The sequence below is a fragment of the Gadus macrocephalus genome, chromosome 13, assembly GCF_031168955.1.
Source record: "Gadus macrocephalus chromosome 13, ASM3116895v1".
NCBI classification, from domain to species: domain Eukaryota; kingdom Metazoa; phylum Chordata; class Actinopteri; order Gadiformes; family Gadidae; genus Gadus; species Gadus macrocephalus.
Window position 1 is genome coordinate 6623455 of NC_082394.1, and position 21399 is coordinate 6644853.

Genomic DNA, 21399 nt, shown 5'->3' on the forward strand with positions numbered 1-21399 from the left:
AAACAAGTAGATACACCACACTAAAGATGGCTGATTATGGTCTATTCCCCACCCCTTTAAAGGCAAAAAGAAAACAATACACAAAAACTCCCCATATACGTTTATTTACAAGACAAGCTTATCGTTGAATTCATTTTAAAGTAAGGCACTCATGAAAATATTGATTTCAAATTATGATCACGAATCAGAAAGATTCTCATTTAAAAAGGCACCTTGGTAGATTTGAAGTACTGAAGATGTTAGGCAAGACATTGATGTTAGCATAAAAGTTCATAGTTTTCCAAACAATAAAATCATTGATTTTTTTAACACATTCATGAAAGAAAGAAAAATGCATGAAAGGCATGAGAACTAATTTTTTTCCAAATGTCTCAATCTTAATTTCAAAATATTCCTTCATAAACATTCAGGAATCACGAATACGACGAACCAGAAGAGAAAATATGCAAACATAAACGAGGATGGATCAAAAAAAAAAACATTTTCCCCACATGCCTAAAACTGTCCTTATGAGAGGTCTGTGCTTGATCTGAAAATGAAGCTGATAAAACAGGAAAAACAGTCCGTAAAATGGATAAATATTTAGCGTAGTTCAGATGGAGCAGAGCAACACACTTGATTAAACATAGAAGGCTTTTTAATGTGTTTTTTAGTGTGACAGACAACTATGTTTCTCTTCAAACCTCCACATCCAATACACCCACCTGTCCAACAGAGAGCATACTCATGCACTGGTTTTTACACCGTTGGGAGGGCCGACAACGTCCAGATTAGTTATGTGACTGGATTCAAAAAAGGTCTTGAGATTCCCATTGCATAGCCCATCAAAAGGGATACAATAAAAACGTATGGTTTTCTCTACTGAAACGGTGTAGTCAAAGGAGTCGGGGGTGTTCTCACAACAATCAGTTACTCATTAAGTGCAAGTGCTGCAAACCAGACTGGCTGGTTTTTTTTAAACATTCTCTTGGTCTTTTGCCACAATCCTTTTGTCCATGGAATGTACGGGGAGGGGGGGGGGGGGGAAAGGAGAGAGAGAGAGAGAGAGAGAGAGAGAAGAGAGAGAGAGAGAGAGAGAGAGAGAGAGAGAGAGAGAGAGAGAGAGAGAGAGAGAGAGAGAGAGAGAGAGATGAGAGAGAGGGAGAGAGAGAGAGAGAGAGAGAGAGAGAGAGAGATGAGAGAGAGAGAGAGAGAGAGAGAGGAGAGAGAGAGAGAGAGAGAGAGAGAGAGAGAGAGAGAGAGAGAGAGAGAGAGAGAGAGAGAGAGAGAGAGAGAGAGAGAGAGAGAGAGAGAGATTTTTTTTTTTGGTTTTCCGGAGTTTTTTTTAAAACTGCACCCATCCAGATGTTGTGTATCGTTACTGGGGCTGTTAAAACAAGAGGAAATATGTCAATGGAGCGAACAATATACCAATCATGATATACCAATGACAAAACAAAACCCCCAAATAGACCTAGTCCAGTGACCGAGTCCCTTTTCTGAGCACGTTTTCTTTTTAGCTGTACATCTCCCTGTTTATCCAGTTTTATTTTTACATGCATTTATAATAATCTGTTAAAACTCAGATTGTATTTAATTTCATTTTAAACACAGAAAATACAGAGTATGTCACACAAACATTTCAATGCCTATCCTGTATGAGTATGTGACAAAAGAAAACCGTTAAGTTACCTGGAGCCTGCCGGCGCCGATGTGAAGTCTCCCCAGATGTCCGGCGTGGGCTGGGCCGCGGGGGCCCCGGGGCCGAGGTCCAACAGGGAGGCTGGGGTCCGGAGAGAGAAACACAACAACATCCCATGTCAAACTGGAACCGCGGGCGCCATCGCCTCACGACGAGAGACAAGAAATAACACCACCGAAGAAGACCAAAGTGGTAGCTCACGCATCACGGTGTTGGGGGGCGTGAGCGGGGGGCTCTGCGGAGACCCGATCTTGGCCCCTCCCGGTGGAGGGGGCAGGAGGCCCCCTGGCATGGCTCGTGATTTGGCCCCGCCCGCCTTCGTTTTGACGTTCTGGAAGAAGGAAAGCCAAAACATATTTATATATATATTTTTTTTTTTTTAGCACAATTGACATTTTGACTATGACCTCTTTTTTTCCTGAGGTAAAAACCTCAACCTGAAGGTCACCATTTAGTTTTTTCTTATTCTCTGCAATATTTCACTGTGGGGGTGACATTTAGGGATGGGTACCGCGAGACTCGGTTAGAAACCGGCCCTGGGCTGAATTATTAAAGACCGTAGAATCGATAAGCAACGACGTACCACGGAGGCTAGACAAAAATTGCCATTAGGTATACAACTATAGCAACTATAATATGTCACTCTTCCCGTATCGATACCTCTATACCTAAACAATACTGCTTGGGCCCAAGTGCTTACCCCGATGCTGATCTTAATGGTCTGCCCGTCTTTGAAGCCAAGGTCCAGCGGGGGGGCCACACTCTGGTTTGCTTCTTGTTTTGCGAGCTCACTCTCCTGTTTTACCCATCTGTACAGGAAACACAGAGTTGTTGGTGGGCAGGACTCACCGTCATCCTATTGCATAGGATGATCCACTTGGCTTACGTTGGTTGAATGGTTTTCCTTTAAATGGTCGTAAACACTGATAGATCATTCCTTCTACAAGTTCAACGGCAAATATTCAGGCACACATTTCCGGTAAATATATGTGGTGTTAAGGTGATAAACAAGATTTTAATCTTTCCAAATAAAATGTGTAATCATATGCAGTACAGAGGTACGGTCAGTACCTCTACGGTTAGTACCTCTTCAGGTACAGAGGTACGAACAGGTCATAAAAGTAGAAATGGAGGAACTGTGTGTCAAGTGCAACTCACTTGAAATGGTCCTGTAAGGCCACATTGAAATCAAAGGAGTCTCCACGGTCAGCAAACCCCAGACCGATGAATGCGTGGCGTCCTGTAGTCAGCAACAGGACGAGGATGCAATCACGATTGTTATAGGAATGTAAAGAATGTTTTCAATGCCATTTGGGACTAATGGCCTTCAATACAGTATAAGGCATTGGGTTATTCATGGAACCGAACCCTAAATACATCCAAGGATACCTATACCTATACTGTGTGTTTTGTTTTTTATTTGCATCATGTTTTGGATGTGCACCATGACAAGTTTTCACCACGACGTCATGATTTATAAATATCTTGTAACTGCGCCACAATATCCTCTTTAGGCTAAGGATCAAGATTACACAGATAGTCACGTCTGAAGTTCCTTTAACATATGAATCATATACCACTACATCTACGTAAAAACCTAACCAACTGTCAATTGATATTGAAATGTCGTACCGCTGTCATCCTGTATCTGCATCACAAAATATCTGCTGGAGTCTGTGACGGCTTCCACAACACAACCTGGGTACTGGTCCATTTGGGCTTGGGCAAAGAGCTCTCCTGTAAACCACAAGGCAAGGCCCATGCATCATTAGAAGACGAACTGAATACCTTTTTCTTTTGAATGCATTTTCTGCAATAACGCAATAGTCCCTTGGCCTTGCCGGTTATGTGTAGACTCACCGCATAGCGGCAGGTGGCGCTACAAGGTGCAGAACTATAATCTACCGTTTAGAAACAGCGTTTGCGAATCTCCCCATTTCTGCTGAATAAAGGAGATCTACTTCCTACTTTCCTGAAGCAGAAGTTGTACATTTGCATGCATAAGCACAAACCAGTCATGACCCAAAAGGCAACGATCTGAAATGTGAAGAGATGCAATTTCTTGCTCTTTCTAAAATTATGTTTGGAAATAAACCGGGGGTTGGGGGCAACATATGAAAACACTTCAGCATTTACCACAGGATTTTAGAAAACTGTGGTGGAGTTGCACCCTAAATCTTCACGGAGGATCCAGGAGAAAAGCTCAGGAATTTTGAGAATTTAACCCAATAATCTTGCTAAAAACTTTGTTTATAGTTACAGCAAACATGCTTGCTTCATTTTGAAGTGGTGACGATACTAGCTGCGGCCACAGTTAAGTATATAACATAAAAATTGTTTAATCCAGATGTAAATACATAACAACCCACTTCATGAAGGAACGCAGGCTGCAAATAGTGGAAGGTAAATATAGCCACTTAAAAAAGATCATGGGCCCTAATTATATGTTTGGGCCTGTAGTCAGACATGTTGTGTACTACAAAGATCTTAAACAATAAAGTAGAGTGTTTGGTATAGTAATAAAAAACAGTGTTTGTCCCACGTTTTATATATTTATTTATTTTATGTAAATATATGGACTTATGAAACCTTTTATTAAAACATTCTCTAATAGCAGGTGTATGTGAATGTGACCTACCATTTAAGCACAGACCGTGGCAGAAGGCATGGTGCTGGCTTCATACATGGTGAATATAATGACACCTTGCATTCAGTGGTCAACTGAGTGAAACCATACCATGGCATGCAGCCTGTGTTTACCTGAGTTTTTGTCTTCCAACTTGATGAACGCCACCTTGCCCTTAGAGATTATTTTCATCCTGCCAGTCCATGCCGGCTCATCTAGCTTCCAGTCTGCCGCCCTGGTAAACATAACAGTACACTGTGATGGTCATTCACAGAACCGTTGTATTGCTTCCCCGTGGATGACCCGTCTTTTCTACACCCAGATGATGTAGAGCTTGGGAAAGAATAGTTAGTTACACATGCTTAGCAGACTAAAACAGTTATAGTGGCTTGGATATCAAGAGGCGGTGTCCCCTGACCAATTTTTAAGTTACTCCTGTTGTAACTTCGGATGTTTCTCCCCATAGACAAGTCATGACATTCGTTTTAAACAATATTTACCATCTGTAAAAGATGCAATGGAATATTTTGTTGTCCAGATTTCTCCGGTCAACCCATAAAATAATGAGATAACAAGATAATATCTAGGACAGATTGTTCTTGAAAAACACCTACACTATGGATTGTTATTTAAACAAAAAACGTTCTTGTTTCAAATCCTTTCACATGAACATCAGACGTTCTGTGTATGCACGATTCCTTATGTTGTGAAACCTGGCCAGCAGGTATACAGACAACCCGCTGTTTTGAGGATCAATGTATGCATGTGACCGACCTGAAAGTATCAAACACAATATGGTTTTAGCAGAACAGAAAGTCCGATCATTTCCTCACTTGTGTGTACGTATTTTATTCGGACAGCTAAGCAATGCTAGCCAAATTAGCCAAATGATCGACTCTTCTTCGACCCATATCCTTGTCAGCTCAACTAACAGTAGAAGCCCAGTTACTCTCCACAAACTCGACATGCTTACCGATATCCGCGGTTAGAGGCACGGGGCGGAATGCGGTATACGTGCACTTCTGGCTTTACACAGATGACAGATTCATAACCGCTGTCTTCTGCCATTTTGTCAGGTTTTACAAAGTAAACTTAGAAAATTCAATGGACAACCAGTGGCGGCTTGAAATTAGACAGAAGTCAGACAAATCCGATGAGGGGTTGTGTTTATCTACACAGCGCCTCTGATGGCGAGGATGGTTCACGCGTCACCATTTTGCACTAGTTGTCCAACCCACTTATCATCTGATACTGGCCCACAAACTGTTTTAGCTATGGTCAGATGAATTATATATTTATATGTAACTTGAATTCAGTTTCAAAGCTGTGGTCAAACTTTGCGCATTAAATGTACAAAGTACTGAATTGACCAGCATACCCTAGATTGAAATAGATCTTGCACAAGAAATATCAATTCTGATACCAATAATGCGAACAACACCATCAGATAACCTGAGGCTTCCAAGTTATACATTGCTGCGTGGTGTGTTGAATTTCGAATCTTGATGCTTTCTACAGGGCTATAATGTCTGTCTACTACCACTTAGGCAAATACCAAAAAACAGTATGTACAATAAACCATAACAAACAATTTAACAAAAAATAAGAACAAAAATGCATTGCTTCATGTTCACCGTCTTTATTAAAGGGTAATTGTGAATTTAAGACATTTTTCAGGTTTCAAAAGGACAAGCAAATTAAAACAAAGTTATAGCTGAATTTAACTACTGGGTATGATTAAAAAAAAAGAATGCTAATGTTGGAGCATAAGAGCTTAAAGAGCAGGTGCCTCAACCTCATTTTTTGATCTGAAAATAAGACAACCAAGACTTGCATCTTCTTACAAAACCCACATTGTTCTGACCATATCATCACCATGCCATACCAGTAAGTGGTAGATCGCTTGCGTGCAGTATGAATCATAGTCTAGACCTCTTTTGTATTGTCATGATCCTGTATGCTTGTCAGGAGACTCCGGTGGGGTCCCGAACCCAAGGTTGGGAAACACTTTGTTAGAGCATATAGAGCAAGCCAACTTTGTCAATACTTTAAATTGAGAATCCTTTCATCTTGGGCCTTACATACAAACATAACAAATTCTATCCAATTTTGGCTAACTAATTAAGACACGTTTCATTGTATGTTAAACTATTTCAGAGCTAGAAAGGTTGACAGTTTTACATGAGGCAAAATACATAGATTTTAATCTGCATCGTAAAACAACCTCTAGCAAAGAAAGACATTTTGAATACGCCATTGAACGGGGAAATTCCAATGAATGGTACAATTATGGTAGCATGTATTTTAGACTATGGGCAGACTTTGTGGCTAATGGTTAATCCCTCCAGAATTTCTTAGGTTTTAGATCAGCCAAAGAGCTTGTAGAATACTTTCTCCCAAAAGAAATGTTCCTCTCCTGTGTCAAGTCCAACCATGCATCATTATTTAAATAAAGCCCCAAGGAAATTATGCTGAAAAACCTGGCATGGTGTTGTTGATTTGTAAAACAAGTAATACAAATGTGTGGAAGGAAATGATCTTAAGAATATCTTACTAAAACCTATGAATATATTCAGAAATCAGCCATGATCCCGCTAAATAGTGTCATGGTTTAGTGTATCGTTTATCTTTTTTTGGTGTATTTTTAATTTGTATTTGGTCATTTCTCTGCTATAGATTAGACACCAACACATAGTGTTTACATCTTTAAGTTCTTCAATCTTACTACTAAAGAATAAGAGGATTTTTCTAGGCTGTGTCACTATACTTGACCTAAATAAACATAGGACATTTCAAATTCATAAAAGGGATAGTTTCAATGTAGATTTATATTTGTTGAAATACCTTCTCAAATGTGTCAAAATTCTTATGAGAAAGCAGATTGTAATGTTATTTTTCTTTCTTTGACATAAACAATGTTCTTGAACATAATATTTAAAAGAAAAATGGAGACCAAAAAAATACAACTGAAATGGCCAATAAAAACTAACTAATAAATAATAAAAAAACAAATGTAAAAAGGTATGCAGGCAATAGGGAAAATAATTATTGCTTTACAAACCAAGACTTACTCCTATTTAATAACTCACTTATACAATCTTTGGCCAAAGACTACTTTTCCACCAGGTACCGCTTTACTGGCATTCGTTTGTGAAATCTGCTGGTTGTTCATAGTGATTTCTTGACACTTTACAAAAACAAATCTGAACTAGAACTCTCTTTTCATAACTTTCCAATTAACTATCCAGTCGCTTTTAAACGAAAACCAAGGCAAAGGGCCAGAAATGGCAAGTTGGTCCCTGGTAGATATGTCACAAACCTCCAGCAGATTATTTTTCTTTCCTTATCCTCTCTTGGCCAATACAAACCTGTTGTCCTGGCTCGTAGCCAGCCCACGAGAGTGGCACGTCCTTGGCCAGCTCAATAGTTACATCATGGGGAATATCACAGTGTGTGGGGACCTGAGGAATTATTCTTATCCCAGCATAGAACCGCAGGGGCTTCTGATTGCAGGAAAATCTATACCAGCCCCTTTCACAGTTCCACACGGGGAAAAGACAAGGCAAAAGGCAAGGTGCATGGCAGTCAACAGAGTGTAGAGGGGCAGAACGGTTCATATTTTGGTCTCATCTTCATGTGTTCATCCATCAGTGTGTAATCCATCCCACCACTCCCTGTGTCATACACAATGCCGCCCACACACCTGGTTCGATATCCACTCTAGATGGCCATTCAGGGGGAGGAAAATGGCAGATTTCATTGGATGGGCAGCCTGTTCTTATTTATCTGCAGAAGCGGAAGCCGGAAGTACCGTCCGGCCCGGAGGGTTGACGGATCACATGAGCGTTTGGACAGACTGGTTCTGCTGGTGGCTGCTGACCACTAACTCGAGCATGCCTTTAATGTATTGAGAGAAAGGTATTGTTAGCGCCTAGATACTTTACTTTGATTCATTTCTGTTCATATTCTAGAATGATTGATTTAAGTGACATTGGGATACAGGTGGGTTTCTCTCACCTGTCTTGAGATGGTTTGTCCTGGGGGGCGTCGTCAGAGCTTGCACTCCCCAGAATCCTCCTCCTGGCCTCTGCATACTCAGCTTCTCGCTGGGCGAGAGACTTCATCTGCTGTGAGGGTCGAGAGGATGAAGGATTTCCCATCATGCCGTTGTTTGAAGGACGCTTGAGAATGCGGATTTGTGGTGGAGGTGCTGCAGGTAGCGAGTCGTCCTGGATTACAACACCAGTACGCACGACTGAGCTTCCTGAACTCAAGCTGGATTTCCTAATCAAAAAAAGGAAAAATATGTTAACAAAAGACGACGTGACTGAAAAATGTACATTGACCACTTTTGATTTTGTTCAACATCTATTTTATTTACTTACTTTGCTTCTCGACTTATTTTCAGCTTTGCCTCGAGTCTTCTCTCTATTTCCTAAAAAGATAAACAAAGAATATAAGAACTGAAAGGCTCCGTACCATATGATCATAATTTGCTAGGTCGATATTCTTTCGCATAAATTCTGTGAGATGTAATATAATTCATAAGACAAAAATGAATAAAGCTGAAAGTGTTCCGTTTGTAAATCAAAACGCCATGTAAAATTTAATATCCACAACAATAAGAACACCATATGATAAAAGCCTTATATGGTTGCCGACAAGGTGGGTAAGATTTGCATTATTATTAATTACCTATGCAGGCAATAAAAAAAAAAAAGTGAATTTCGTCCGATATCAAGGCTGTGCGATTCAGTGTGGACGCGGCCTGCAGAGCCGCAGACAGATAGATCCAGGCTCATCGCTGTTCTCAAAACAACATACTTTTGGAAAATCAAGGCTCCGACTCTCCGACCTACTAGTAGAGGAAGCTATGCAATGATCGGACCTGTGTCGATTAACGTAAGACTACAATCTCGTAAAGACCAAAGTCTTCCATACCCCGCTGTCCGCCGCTTCTTCCCAGCTATCTGCAATCTCCTCATCGTCCATGTTTATAGATCCCGACAGCTCCGTCTTCTTTAGTTTATGCGGAATCGTGTCCAGGCTGATGTGGCCGCAAAATCTAAATTCAATTTGCTGTATTTTAACTAATTTTGATCCATTTTTTAAGTTGTAATTGATATTGTAAGCGTATTCTAAAATGTTCTGTCTGTGTTATTGTCTTGCTACCAATCAGGGAATCCTCAATTCTTCCTCTATAAATTAGAAAAATCCCTTATAGGTAACTTCGCAATAAGTGGACTTGGGCGCTCCTAGTGGTAGTTCTAAGGACAACGCTGTCGCATATTCTGTCCCAAATAGATACCGACCTATTTATTCATAAGGTCGGCCAGAAGGTGATCGATCCATGGATATATATGTAACATAAATCAAATATATATATAGACAATTATGGGCATTATATATATATAATGTAATATATATAATATAATTTTTTTTTAATGGAAAATCAAATGTATTAATGGAATTGTTATATTTAATAAACAAATCACTTCACAGCATTTGGTTTTCGTGAAATAAAATACAATCAGATCGCTGGATTTAGGTCCCCCGTTGTATAAATATATATATATTGCTGTATAACTTGCCTTTTTGTTCCATATAAAAATCCTCATAGGTTTTGGAGCAATTCATTTGGATGACATAACCTTTATTTGATGGGGCCTTTCACAGTAGGAGAAAAAGTGTTGGTTAAACATTAAGTATGACTACGTTCGATCTAGTCAAGTAAATATACATTGACCAGGCTTGTGCTGCGACCTAAATAAATAAATAAATAAAAACCTAAGGTGGCGTGAAGGGGCGTGACTTCGCCACTCTATAGAGTGGCGAAGTCACGCCCCTTCCGGTAGGGCTCATGGGACCTATTAGATCGAAAAATATGAATGGGTGTCAATGGAGAGAAAATAATTATTTTCTGGTCCCGGTCTTTATATGCCCTGGATTACACATATGTTATTTGTGGATTTAAAGGATAATTTTTCATGCAAAGAGTTTGACCGTTTATTGTGCAATTGTTCAGATAAAGGCTGCAGAGAAAACACAACGAGAAAGACTACACGGCTCGTATATGACGTCACGCTCCCTGCGACTGGCGTGGAGAAGACCGACAATCTTCCCATCGGCATAACTGAAACTCTGCACGTGCCCCGACTTATAATGGTTTTCACCACTTTCGATGCTTTTATCCTCCCCTTGGAAAAAGCGGTGAAGTGGGGCAGAGAGATCGCCATCTCTGTGCCGAGTTCCAAGGGCGGGTGTGGTGACGTATATCATATGCGTCGAGAGCAGCGAAGAGCTGTAGTTCACAAAGCGGCCTCACATAAAACCTAAAATTATCAAACTTCTTCACGAACATTTTTAGTTTTCTTTGCATGAAAAATTATCCTTTAAATCCACAAACAACATATGTGTAATCCAGGGCATATAAAGACTGGGACCAGAAAATAATTATTTTGAGCGTGACGTCACATACGAGCCGTGTAGTCTTTCTCGTTGTGTTTTCTCTACAGCCTTTATCTGAACAATTGCACAATAAACGGTCGAACTCTTTGCATGAAAAATTATCCTTTAAATCCACAAACAACATATGTGTAATCCAGGGCATATAAAGACCGTCGAATTCTCCGGCCACACTGTAAATGCAGGAAAAATGAGGCAAACCCCAACCAAATGTTTTCAGGTCATTTGTCGTCCTCATAGAGTGGCGAAGTCACGCCCCTTCCGGTAGGGCTCATGGGACCTATGAGATCGAAAAATATGAATGGGTGTCAATGGAGAGAAAATAATTATTTTCTGGTCCCGGTCTTTATATGCCCTGGATTACACATATGTTGTTTGTGGATTTAAAGGATAATTTTTCATGCAAAGAGTTCGACCGTTTATTGTGCAATTGTTCAGATAAAGGCTGTAGTGAAAACACAACGAGAAAGACTACACGGCTCGTATGTGACGTCACGCTCCCTGCGACTGGCGTGGAGAAGACCGACAATCTTCCCATCGGCATAACTGAAACTCTGCACGTGCCCCGACTTATAATGGTTTTCACCTCTTTCGATGCTTTTATCCTCCCCTTGGAAAAAGCGGTGAAGTGGGGCAGAGAGATCGCCATCTCTGTGCCGAGTTCCAAGGGCGGGTGTGGTGACGTATATCATATGCGTCGAGAGCAGCGAAGAGCTGTAGTTCACAAAGCGGCCTCACATAAAACCTGAAATTATCAAACTTCTTCACGAACATTTTTAGTTTTCTTTGCATGAAAAATTATCCTTTAAATCCACAAACAACATATGTGTAATCCAGGGCATATAAAGACTGGGACCAGAAAATAATTATTTTGAGCGTGACGTCACATACGAGCCGTGTAGTCTTTCTCGTTGTGTTTTCTCTACAGCCTTTATCTGAACAATTGCACAATAAACGGTCGAACTCTTTGCATGAAAAATTATCCTTTAAATCCACAAACAACATATGTGTAATCCAGGGCATATAAAGACCGTCGAATTCTGCGGCCACACTGTAAATGCAGGAAAAATGAGGCAAACCCCAACCAAATGTTTTCAGGTCATTTGTCGTCCTCATAGAGTGGCGAAGTCACGCCCCTTCCGGTAGGGCTCATGGGACCTATGAGATCGAAAAATATGAATGGGTGTCAATGGAGAGAAAATAATTATTTTCTGGTCCCGGTCTTTATATGCCCTGGATTACACATATGTTGTTTGTGGATTTAAAGGATAATTTTTCATGCAAAGAGTTCGACCGTTTATTGTGCAATTGTTCAGATAAAGGCTGTAGTGAAAACACAACGAGAAAGACTACACGGCTCGTATGTGACGTCACGCTCCCTGCGACTGGCGTGGAGAAGACCGACAATCTTCCCATCGGCATAACTGAAACTCTGCACGTGCCCCGACTTATAATGGTTTTCACCTCTTTCGATGCTTTTATCCTCCCCTTGGAAAAAGCGGTGAAGTGGGGCAGAGAGATCGCCATCTCTGTGCCGAGTTCCAAGGGCGGGTGTGGTGACGTATATCATATGCGTCGAGAGCAGCGAAGAGCTGTAGTTCACAAAGCGGCCTCACATAAAACCTGAAATTATCAAACTTCTTCACGAACATTTTTAGTTTTCTTTGCATGAAAAATTATCCTTTAAATCCACAAACAACATATGTGTAATCCAGGGCATATAAAGACTGGGACCAGAAAATAATTATTTTCTCTCCATTGACACCCATTCATATTTTTCGATCTCATAGGTCCCATGAGCCCTACCGGAAGGGGCGTGACTTCGCCACTCTATGAGGACGACAAATGACCTGAAAACATTTGGTTGGGGTTTGCCTCATTTTTCCTGCATTTACAGTGTGGGCGCAGAATTCGACGGTGCGCTAGATTGAGGCATCGTTGAGAACTGCGTTGCTTGTGGACTCTGTGATGATCGCAGACATGAATAATTGTGGCATTAGTTCATATTTATTTCATAAACGGCAGTAAAAAATAATAATAACGGTGGGCATACAAATAAAAACGGTGGGCATTACAACAAAAACATAAAATGTGCTACATTTGATTTCATTTGCATTTCACAGACCCATAGAATGGATAAGGTGTTTAGTACGGTCAATCACCGTTGCTTCTTTCCCCATAAGACGCTACAGTCAGTAGATTCATTCAGATTCATACTTTATTGTCATTGTGCAAACTTGTACAATGAAATTGGGGGTGGTGCTCACTACCCATAGTGCAAAATAAAACAGTGCAAAAATACAAACACAAACAACAGCAATAGGCACAATAAATATAAGTATGCAGTCATAACATATAAGTGTCTTTTTTTAAATAAATAAATAAATATGGTATGGTACAGTAAGACGCTTTCAAGAAAGAAAGCATTGCCCGGTGTCACAAAACGAATGTACCCATTCCGAGTCCTGCTTCAAACTCGTGCATGTTGCAGAAAATGTGCAACAGCGCCCTCTGGGGTCACACATTTCGACGGGTCGCAACTCGCAGAATTCGGTGTAACACCTGTTGTCCTGGAAACTGAGCCCGCCGTTCTGACCGCGCGCTCCATATCCCATGAAGCTGCTGCGATGATCTGGCTTTTGAAAAATATTGGACATTCTTTAGCAATTTTGAAAGAATAATAATACAAATAATTGAATCCAAAGTGTTCAATATACTAAAAGGCATCTCATCTCTCCGAATCCCCCCCCCCCCCCTTGGGGCCGTCCCCCCTGCTGTGGCGACCTTTGCAAAGGGGCCCATCAAATCAAACAGCCCAATTTCATGAAGCCCACCGCAGTGCTGCTGCCTCTGGTGGTGCGGAGGACGTGGTGCAGCTGATAGAGCTGCCGATGCCTCCACTGAAGATGGCGAATGTTTGGAGTGTGCAGATGCAACACCAAAGCTGATAAAGGGGAGGAGGAGAGGAAGGCTGAAATCTCGTATCCGATTAAAGATCAAGTCTAAAACCACGGTACATGTTATTGCTGTTATGTTATAGATGCATGCTAGTATTGCACATAAAGTCTGACGGGTCCACTGGACGTCAGGGAGGCTAATCATGTGGAAGAAGCCTTAGCTTAACGCTAGCTGTTTTCCAACTAGCAAAGATTATCCACTGCAGCCTAGCACGCTAACGTTAGCCACCATGAAACTGCGATTTTTATTCCATAGATAACGTGTCATGTTTCATAGTCGTGGCGGTGGCCTAGTATGGCAGGGGACGTGTCTTTTCAATGTGTCATTTCATTTATATGGGGACATCTGCGATCTCTAAATCCATGAGAGATTCTGCTGTCTGCTAACTGGTTTCTTAGCATTGTTAGCGTTTGTCATTAATACTGGTACCTCCATTCTGAACTGTGTGTTCTAGTGAAGATGACTAGTAAGGTGTACTACACTGATGGCTGGGATGGATATCTGACATTAGTCAGTGTTGTTATAGTTAAAAACGAAATGGATCATCTTCACTTCAAAATGTGCAGTGGGAACCCTATAATCATTGTTTTACTGGGTATGTTTACTGGTCATGGTTACTATGACTATAGTTCAGGTGCAACATGTACCGTGTTACAACTCCTTTTGAGGGTGTGATTTGGACCTGGTGAGCCCAAGTCAGATGTATATTTACAGCCTTCCAACATCGTTAAAAGATGATAGTGCTTCACAGGCCTACAGTCGGGTGAACTAGCTCGCAAATGCTTGCTATGCATTTTTTTTGTTCTTTATAGAAAGCAATTGATTGTTTTAAATGTCTAACCTACTCAGTGACGTTTCTTGACAAGGAAGTAATTGATTTTTCTTGACGTATGTAATTGCATACAGTATGTCAGTCCACTCAAAACTATTTAAACAATATATACAAACATATTGAAAATCATGGTGTAGGTCGGAGAGGTATTATCATGTAGCTAAAAGGAAGGTTTAAAAAATAAGGTCCTTCGACCAAGCTTTAATGTAGCTGGAAGATGAAGGTTTCATACCAAACCGCAGAAATATAAATGTTTGATCCTCGTCCTCAATCTTTGTAAATTAATTACTTGCATGTCTTTCAACCATATTACAGCAGATAATGTCCCGCACCTCTGAAACTGAGGATGGATACTTTGTTGCCATGGATACCGAGGAAGATGGAGAGGAGCCAGTTGTGAAAGCGGGAGAAGTAGATCAAAAGATGGGGTCCAGCAATCACGAGATCGACCCAGAATGTGGTGCCAAAGGGAGGAGAACAATGTCGGAACTACCAGAGGAGGTTTTAGAGTACATCCTGTCCTTCCTCTCACCGTACCAGGAGCACAAGACTGCTGCGCTGGTTTGCAAGCAATGGTATCGCCTCATCAAAGGTACAGCTTTCTTATCTCTATGTATTATTATAGACCCCAAAAGCTGATCAACCAATCATGCGTTCATTTTATGGTACATACGGTCAAAAGAAAAAAGCTTATACTATTCAATTGATACCCTGCAGATAGGCTCACAAACGAGACTTTAGATGAATAAAAAAAGCGTTTATTTCACTTTATATTGGTTTGATCATGTTGCTGGAGACGGGCCAACACAAAATCGGCCAGCAGTAGGAAACTGTAAAAAAGTGTGTGTAAAGGTTTCAGATCAACATCGTGTAGACTGGCCACTGTAGAAATACACCCATAAACATCCTCTCCTGAATGCATCATCCAATCCTGCAAATTATTTTGTCTTTGGTAGAAATCTCCGTAAAAATTTGTTTTCTGGTCCATGCTCTGTACCGTCTCCAACTAGATCTTCTGATATAACGTAGTACGATGGCTGGATCCAACATTAGCCTGCAATTGATAGTACTAAAACTTTTCTTACTCCTTTTCTTGCTAGGCGTTGCTCATCAATGTTACCATGGTTTCCTGAGGGCAATTCAGGAGGGTAACATTCAGTGGGAAAGTCGTACATACCCATATCCTGGAACACCTATCACTCAACGTTTCTCACACAGTCAGTATGCTCTATGATTTATTATGATGCCAATCAAATTAATTGCTTCTCAGACCTGTTATAAAGTTGGCTTTGAGTTAAACACTTAAACTTTGTAAACGATGTATCTATGCTACCTATTCTGAATCTGCATTAAACCAAGAATCTATGCAAATCTTTTTATTATGACCAAAGGAACTTTGAAAGACACAATTAAATATAACCTTTAGCGTTTTGACAGGTTATATATTATTAATGCATTGTTTTGTCTTTGTTCCAGGTGCATGTTATTATGACTCCAACCAGTCCATGTATGTGTTTGGGGGTTGCACACAGAGTAGCTGCAATGCTGCCTTCAATGATCTGTGGAGACTTGACCTCAACAGCAAAGAGTGGATTCGTCCTTTAGCCTCAGGTACCAGGCTAATGGTACCACTTTCGTGACCGCAGTTATGCAAGGCAAAACTAGAAATGCTGAGTCACAGGACTAGGTGCTGTTTGTTAGCACAAACTGTGTTAGTAGCAAAGAAATAGCGATGGAGAACTATTCTAAATATTCCCCTCAATCACTGTCTCTTTAAAATGTAATTTTAGTATTTCATTAATTTTCCAAACAGCCCATATTTTATCAGTGTATGCGTTCAGATGGCTCTTTTTCAGCAGAACGTGTCCATTGTCCTTCCACACAGGCTCATACCCATCTCCAAAGGCGGGAGCCACCCTAGTGATGCACAAAGACCTTCTAGTGCTATTCGGTGGCTGGACCCGCCCCAGTCCTTACCCGCTCCATCAGCCAGAGAGGTTCTTTGATGAAATCCACACCTACTCGCCCTCTAAAAACTGGTAGGGGCTCGCCATGTTCTAATTCAGTCCCTCAGGTTCCCATTTCCTGTTGTTTTTGCTTGATCTTCAGCTTCATGCATTCTATTTCAACACCAGGTGGAATTGCATAGTGACGACCCACGGCCCCCCACCAATGGCTGGACACTCCTCCTCTGTGATCGGCAACACCATGGTGGTGTTTGGGGGCTCGCTAGGAGCACGGCAAATGTATGCTCTTCGTGTTTGTTTTGTGAATGCGTCTCCACAATGACATGAATGCTCCTATTGTAACCTGCTGATCCATGTATGAACAATGGTTGGTGTAATTCCCTCTCTTGCCTTGCTCTCTGCATATCCCTCATCAGGAGTAACGAAGTGTGGGTGTTGGATTTGGAGCAGTGGTCCTGGTCCAAGCCGGCCATATCTGGACCCTGCCCGCATCCCAGAGGAGGCCAGTCTCAAGTAAGGAGGCTCCAACAGTCGAACAGAATTAACTCGTATTAGGGCTTTGACTCGAACTTCATTATATGAATATAATTAGAATATCAAAAAATAAATCAAAATTCGAACGAATATTAGGCAGCCCTTAATATTCAAACCTGTTATGGGCAGGCCAAGAGGGAGAGACGTCGGAGAACCCGACGCAGTCTATTCATAATATTGTAATGACCACGGAAGAGGCAGTGAATGAAGTATTGATTAGACAGCGATCCAGGTCTTACTGAAGGCATTTGATGGTCAAAATATTATTAATAAATATTCAAATGTGTTCGAATATTAATATTAATAAACAAACGAACTTCGAATATGATTTTTGGACAAAAATCGAAGCACGACGGGTCTTGTATCCCAACTAAATTGTTCATGTTTCCTTTTTCCCGTATCATCAACTGAGTCTTTACCAATGTCTTCTCCGTCTCTAGATTGTCATCGACAAGGAAACTCTGCTCATCCTGGGGGGCTGCGGTGGCCCAAACGCGGTACGTTTCCATCCCACGTGCTCAGAGTTCCTTGTACCCTGTCGTCATTCCCCAACGCACCCGGAGGCAGCCTGATGACCCCTGTGTGTCGTTGCTGTGCGTCTCCTCCCTTTCAGCTCCTGAAGGACGCCTGGCTCCTCCACATGGGGGTGTCTCCGTGGACCTGGCAGCAGCTGCAGGTGGAGAACGACGACCACGGAGCTCCAGAGCTGTGGTGTCACCCAGCCTGCAGGGTGAGTAAGATCCTGCTGTGTACAGGCCAAGGATAGGGAGAATCTGATGGCACCATCCTCCAGCTAGTAGTGCCAGTTTCATTATTTTTTATCACTTTACCAAAGCTTGAACACTGAATTGGTACGCAGAATTCTCCAGTGTGCACTGGCTATGCTGTATTATTAACCTTCGATTATTAAAACGGAAACACATTTGTTCCGCAAAAATAATCAATGTGATTTCTTACCCAGCCCTCTTACCCATGCCTTTGCCTATCCCTCAGAAATTAAATACAAATATCCCTCCTGCCCTCAAATATAATAACATAAGAAGTAACACCAGCAACTGTCCGATACATCAGTTTGTTTCCTATTTGATTCAGTTTAGAACATGTCATTAAGAGTATTCTTAACAAAGGGTTTTGATTATGAGGTGTTCACTTTTCTTCCTCAACTCTGAGTGATGTTTTTCACACTTTATGTCAATATGAAGATGATCAGTATGCTATGGCCTCGCAAACAAGTGATTTATTTGTCTTGTGGCCAAACAAATGACATTTGTCATCCCATAATTTCACAACATCACATCCCTTGGGGCAGATGCTGATATTACAACTTTATATTATAGGTTAATTATAAAACTGTAATTACCCTATAATGTATAATAATATCCCAGTTCAATACTTTATCTGGATCTATCCAATATGGCATATTTTATGCTGGTCATTACCTTCTACTTTTATATATTTTTATTTTTAGTATATAGTACATAGTACAGCCTGCCGGGTGAGTGTTTGCTTCTGCTGCATTCAGGCCACAGTGAGAACATAAAAGTGAATTAGCTTTGGGCGAGGGAGAATCTGATGGCGCCATCCTCCAGCTAGTAGTGTCAGTTTCATTTTATCTTATCACTTTACCAAAGCTTGAACACTGAGTTGGTACGCAGAATTCTCCAGTGCGCACTGGCTATGACTGCAGAATCGCTCTTATGCTGTATTATTACGATTATTAAAACGCAGAAATATTTGTTGCGTAAAGATATGTTTTGTTTTATGCCGGTCATTACCTTCTACTTTTATTTTTATTTTTAGTTTAAGAAATCGGTTATCAATATTAAAATGTATGTTGACTTTATTCCATGGCATATACATTTTTTTTTTTAATACAGTTAGAAAAAACACATTGTATTACAGTATTATGCTGGTACCCCAATTCCATCCCACTTCTCAGTATTTAGTTGCATGGCTATTATTAAATAATTTTTTATATTAAAATGATGTAGTCTACTATCACCACAATCTTATATCTCATGTATTACCATGGCAACATATTTGTGAATCCCTTTGCTGTTGTATTACTGTGCCTCTTTTCACTCCGCCCGCTTTCCGTCGTCATCGTCCGTTCTTCCTTCTAGGTGGGCCAGTGTGTGGTGGTCTTCTCCCAGGCGCCGTCTGGCCGGGCCCCCCTCAGCCCCAGCCTCAACTCCCGGCCCTCCCCCATAAGTGCCACGCCGGGCCCCCTGGGCAACGAGCCCCCCTCCCTACGCTCCCACTCCCCGGTGCGCAGCGGGGCCGCCGGCCTGGTCCTGGGCACCATCGAGGAGGCCCCCTGCGTCAACGGGCGCTGGGGGACCCTGAGGCCCCGGCCCTCAGGCCGCGGCAGCACCAGAGACGGGAGCCCGTCCTCCTCCCAGCAGCCTTCCCCGTCGCAGGGGCCCGACAGCCCCCCCCTGCCCCCGCTGCTGAACGGCTCCTCCTCCGCCCGCACCAGCCCAGGCCAGGCCGCCTCCCCGCCGCTCCACCCCCACCTGCCCGCCGCATCGGACTATGGCTGGGAGTCCCCCCCCTCCGCCGCGCCCCCCCCAGAGGGGGCCAGCACCAACGGGGTGCACACCCCCCCCAGCGGGTCCCCGTGCACCCCCCCCGGGGCCGTGTCCCCCGCCGCCTTACGACGGGGCCTGGAGGCCGTGAAGAACCTGTCCCCCTCCTCGTCGCCCCTCCTCCAGGCGGGGGGGGTCAACGGGGGCGGGGCCACGGCGCCCCCCTCCGGCACGACGCCGCCGCCGTCGTCGTCCTCCAGTCCCCCGCAGGTCGCCGGGGCCGACGGACACGCCATCCCGCCGATCGCGCGCCGCCTGGGCCACCACCCGCCCCAGAGCCTGAACGTGGGCAAGCCGCTGTACCAGTCGCTCAACTGCAAGCCCATGCAGATGTACGTCCTGGACGTGTCACGGGCCAAGCCGGTGGCGGTGGTGTCCTGGAGGGTGTACGGCAGCGGGAGCCCCGCGGCGGTCACCGGCCCGCCCGAGACCAGCCTGCACACGGTGGTCCAGGGCCGGGGGGAGCTCATTATCTTCGGTGGACTGATGGACAAGAAGCAGAACGTGAAGTACTACCCGAAAACCAACGCCTTGTACTTTGTGCGCGCTAAAAGGTAGTGCCAGCCCGCAGACAGGCGAGCCAACCACCCCCCCCCCCCCCCCCCACCCCCCCACCCTCTGTGGAAGCACGGGGGGTTATCGACACACAAGGCCTTTCTCTGTTATCAAGGATTATGAAACCGTACACTATCATAATTAGGTGTTCCATCTCCGACTCTCTTTAACCCCTTCGGCCCACTGTCACGTTTTAGCGGAACTTAAATTGACCCACACTTTAAGATCAACCATTTTGTTAGAATGCGTGTTCCCATTTGATTTTGTGTGCACGGGAGTTCGCAGTTTTGTTTTTTTTCCTTACGAGCGGAGCCCACAGTGGTACGAGTGAACAGGACTTGCCCAAAAGACGTTTGTGTCCCGCCCTGCCTCAAATTCCTAGAGGAAAGGTTAGGCGAAGGAAAACTGGGGAAACCTTGAGGACTACCTTGCTTTTTTATCACACTTAAAGCCTGCATTGTTTACATTGGAAACTTGAGTGTATGTGTTGTGTGAGCATGGTGGTTGTTCAATGTGTAGGGTGCCATGGCAGGTAAGAGATGTTGCATTGTACTATAAACATAGTCAAACAATAAAGGCCTCAATGTCTTACCTGATTCTGTCATTTTGGGTTTCATGTCTACTGTCTATTTTAAATCAAAAGAAATTAGCATGTTTTAGTTGGACGTGTTTTGTTGTTCTCGCTGGTAGTATTTATAAAGCTCAACGTCAGCCTCTAGTGGTTATTGTGCATATTGCACATAGGGTAATCCAAAATCAATCAAAACAATACCTGGTCTTTGGCCACGAGATGACCCCAAAAAAGGGTGGTTGGTTATTATGAATACGTGCGAAAATAAGCGTTTTCTTACCATTCGTAACATAAATCAAATCGTAAGCCCATGAAGGTCAACAACAGCACTTTCATTCGGCCATGCTGTGTTATTGTCTAAACATTGGACTTTGCATATTCTTCAGACCTGGAAAGATTGGGTTGACAGTCTGGAAACCATGTTTCAAAGGAATGCAAGCGAGAGTGCTGCAGTTTAATGCATTAGTAATCTGCAATGCGCGACAATTAACACTCAAATTACGTTAAATGGAACAATAATAACATCGATGCTTAGAATGCATACGTGGCAAAGACGCTATGCTTGCAATCGTATGGATTAATAAACCGGATTCCAAAACTGGAGTGCAATGATCTTCCTTAT

The 21399-nt window shown here is 42.6% G+C and overlaps 3 protein-coding genes across 5 annotated transcripts; 1 reads left to right on the plus strand and 2 right to left on the minus strand.

Moving 5' to 3' along the window:
- Nucleotides 1–88: 88 nt before the first annotated feature.
- On the minus strand, nt 89–5477 carry necap2 (NECAP endocytosis associated 2). 2 transcript variants are annotated; one of them, XM_060070229.1, is made up of 8 exons: nt 5281–5477; nt 4442–4542; nt 3314–3418; nt 2840–2921; nt 2382–2490; nt 1883–2012; nt 1672–1762; nt 89–1366 (listed from the first exon to the last, which is right to left on the minus strand). In XM_060070229.1, exons 1-8 carry the CDS (start codon nt 5373–5375, stop codon nt 910–912), a joined length of 1170 nt encoding a protein of 389 aa, XP_059926212.1. In that variant the 5' UTR covers nt 5376–5477; the 3' UTR covers nt 89–909. The 2 variants fall into 2 exon arrangements, with proteins under 2 accessions (XP_059926212.1, XP_059926213.1); XM_060070230.1 differs by lacking the exons at nt 89–1366; nt 1672–1762; nt 1883–2012; nt 2382–2490 and having other exon boundaries at nt 2834–2921; nt 5281–5473.
- A 453-nt stretch (nt 5478–5930) lies between these two features.
- On the minus strand, nt 5931–9516 carry LOC132470657 (SUZ domain-containing protein 1-like). Its single transcript, XM_060069462.1, has 4 exons — nt 9249–9516; nt 8693–8742; nt 8325–8591; nt 5931–8204 (listed from the first exon to the last, which is right to left on the minus strand). The coding sequence occupies exons 1-4, from the start codon at nt 9297–9299 to the stop codon at nt 8090–8092; spliced, it is 483 nt and encodes a 160-aa protein (XP_059925445.1). The 5' UTR covers nt 9300–9516; the 3' UTR covers nt 5931–8089.
- A 4104-nt stretch (nt 9517–13620) lies between these two features.
- On the plus strand, nt 13621–20802 carry fbxo42 (F-box protein 42). Of its 2 annotated transcripts, none has more exons than XM_060070252.1 (10): nt 13621–13785; nt 14881–15154; nt 15663–15779; nt 16039–16173; nt 16448–16601; nt 16698–16808; nt 16946–17042; nt 17504–17560; nt 17677–17793; nt 19187–20802. In XM_060070252.1, the coding sequence occupies exons 2-10, from the start codon at nt 14884–14886 to the stop codon at nt 20207–20209; spliced, it is 2082 nt and encodes a 693-aa protein (XP_059926235.1). In that variant the 5' UTR covers nt 13621–13785; nt 14881–14883; the 3' UTR covers nt 20210–20802. The 2 variants fall into 2 exon arrangements, with proteins under 2 accessions (XP_059926235.1, XP_059926234.1); XM_060070251.1 differs by having other exon boundaries at nt 13623–13785; nt 14878–15154.
- The last annotated feature ends 597 nt before the right edge of the window (nt 20803–21399 follow it).

What these genes read in the sequence shown, in the direction of transcription:
- necap2 (XM_060070229.1), bottom strand. Translation starts at nt 5,375, where the DNA reads ATGGCAGAAGACAGCGGTTATGAATCTGTCATCTGTGTAAAGCCAGAA. An exon ending in GCCTCTAACCGCGGATATCG is followed by an intron (nt 4,543 to 5,280) that starts GTAAGCATGTCG and finishes TATGTTTACCAG; the next exon opens with GGCGGCAGACTGGAAGCTAG. An exon ending in TCGGCGCCGGCAGGCTCCAG is followed by an intron (nt 1,367 to 1,671) that starts GTAACTTAACGG and finishes TTGTTTTAACAG; the next exon opens with CCCCAGTAACGATACACAAC.
- LOC132470657 (XM_060069462.1), bottom strand. Translation starts at nt 9,299, where the DNA reads ATGGACGATGAGGAGATTGCAGATAGCTGGGAAGAAGCGGCGGACAGC. An exon ending in AAGAAGCGGCGGACAGCGGG is followed by an intron (nt 8,743 to 9,248) that starts GTATGGAAGACT and finishes TTATCTTTTTAG; the next exon opens with GAAATAGAGAGAAGACTCGA. An exon ending in AAAATAAGTCGAGAAGCAAA is followed by an intron (nt 8,592 to 8,692) that starts GTAAGTAAATAA and finishes TTTTTTGATTAG; the next exon opens with GAAATCCAGCTTGAGTTCAG.
- fbxo42 (XM_060070252.1), top strand. Translation starts at nt 14,884, where the DNA reads ATGTCCCGCACCTCTGAAACTGAGGATGGATACTTTGTTGCCATGGAT. An exon ending in GATTCGTCCTTTAGCCTCAG is followed by an intron (nt 16,174 to 16,447) that starts GTACCAGGCTAA and finishes CCTTCCACACAG; the next exon opens with GCTCATACCCATCTCCAAAG. An exon ending in TACTCGCCCTCTAAAAACTG is followed by an intron (nt 16,602 to 16,697) that starts GTAGGGGCTCGC and finishes TTTCAACACCAG; the next exon opens with GTGGAATTGCATAGTGACGA.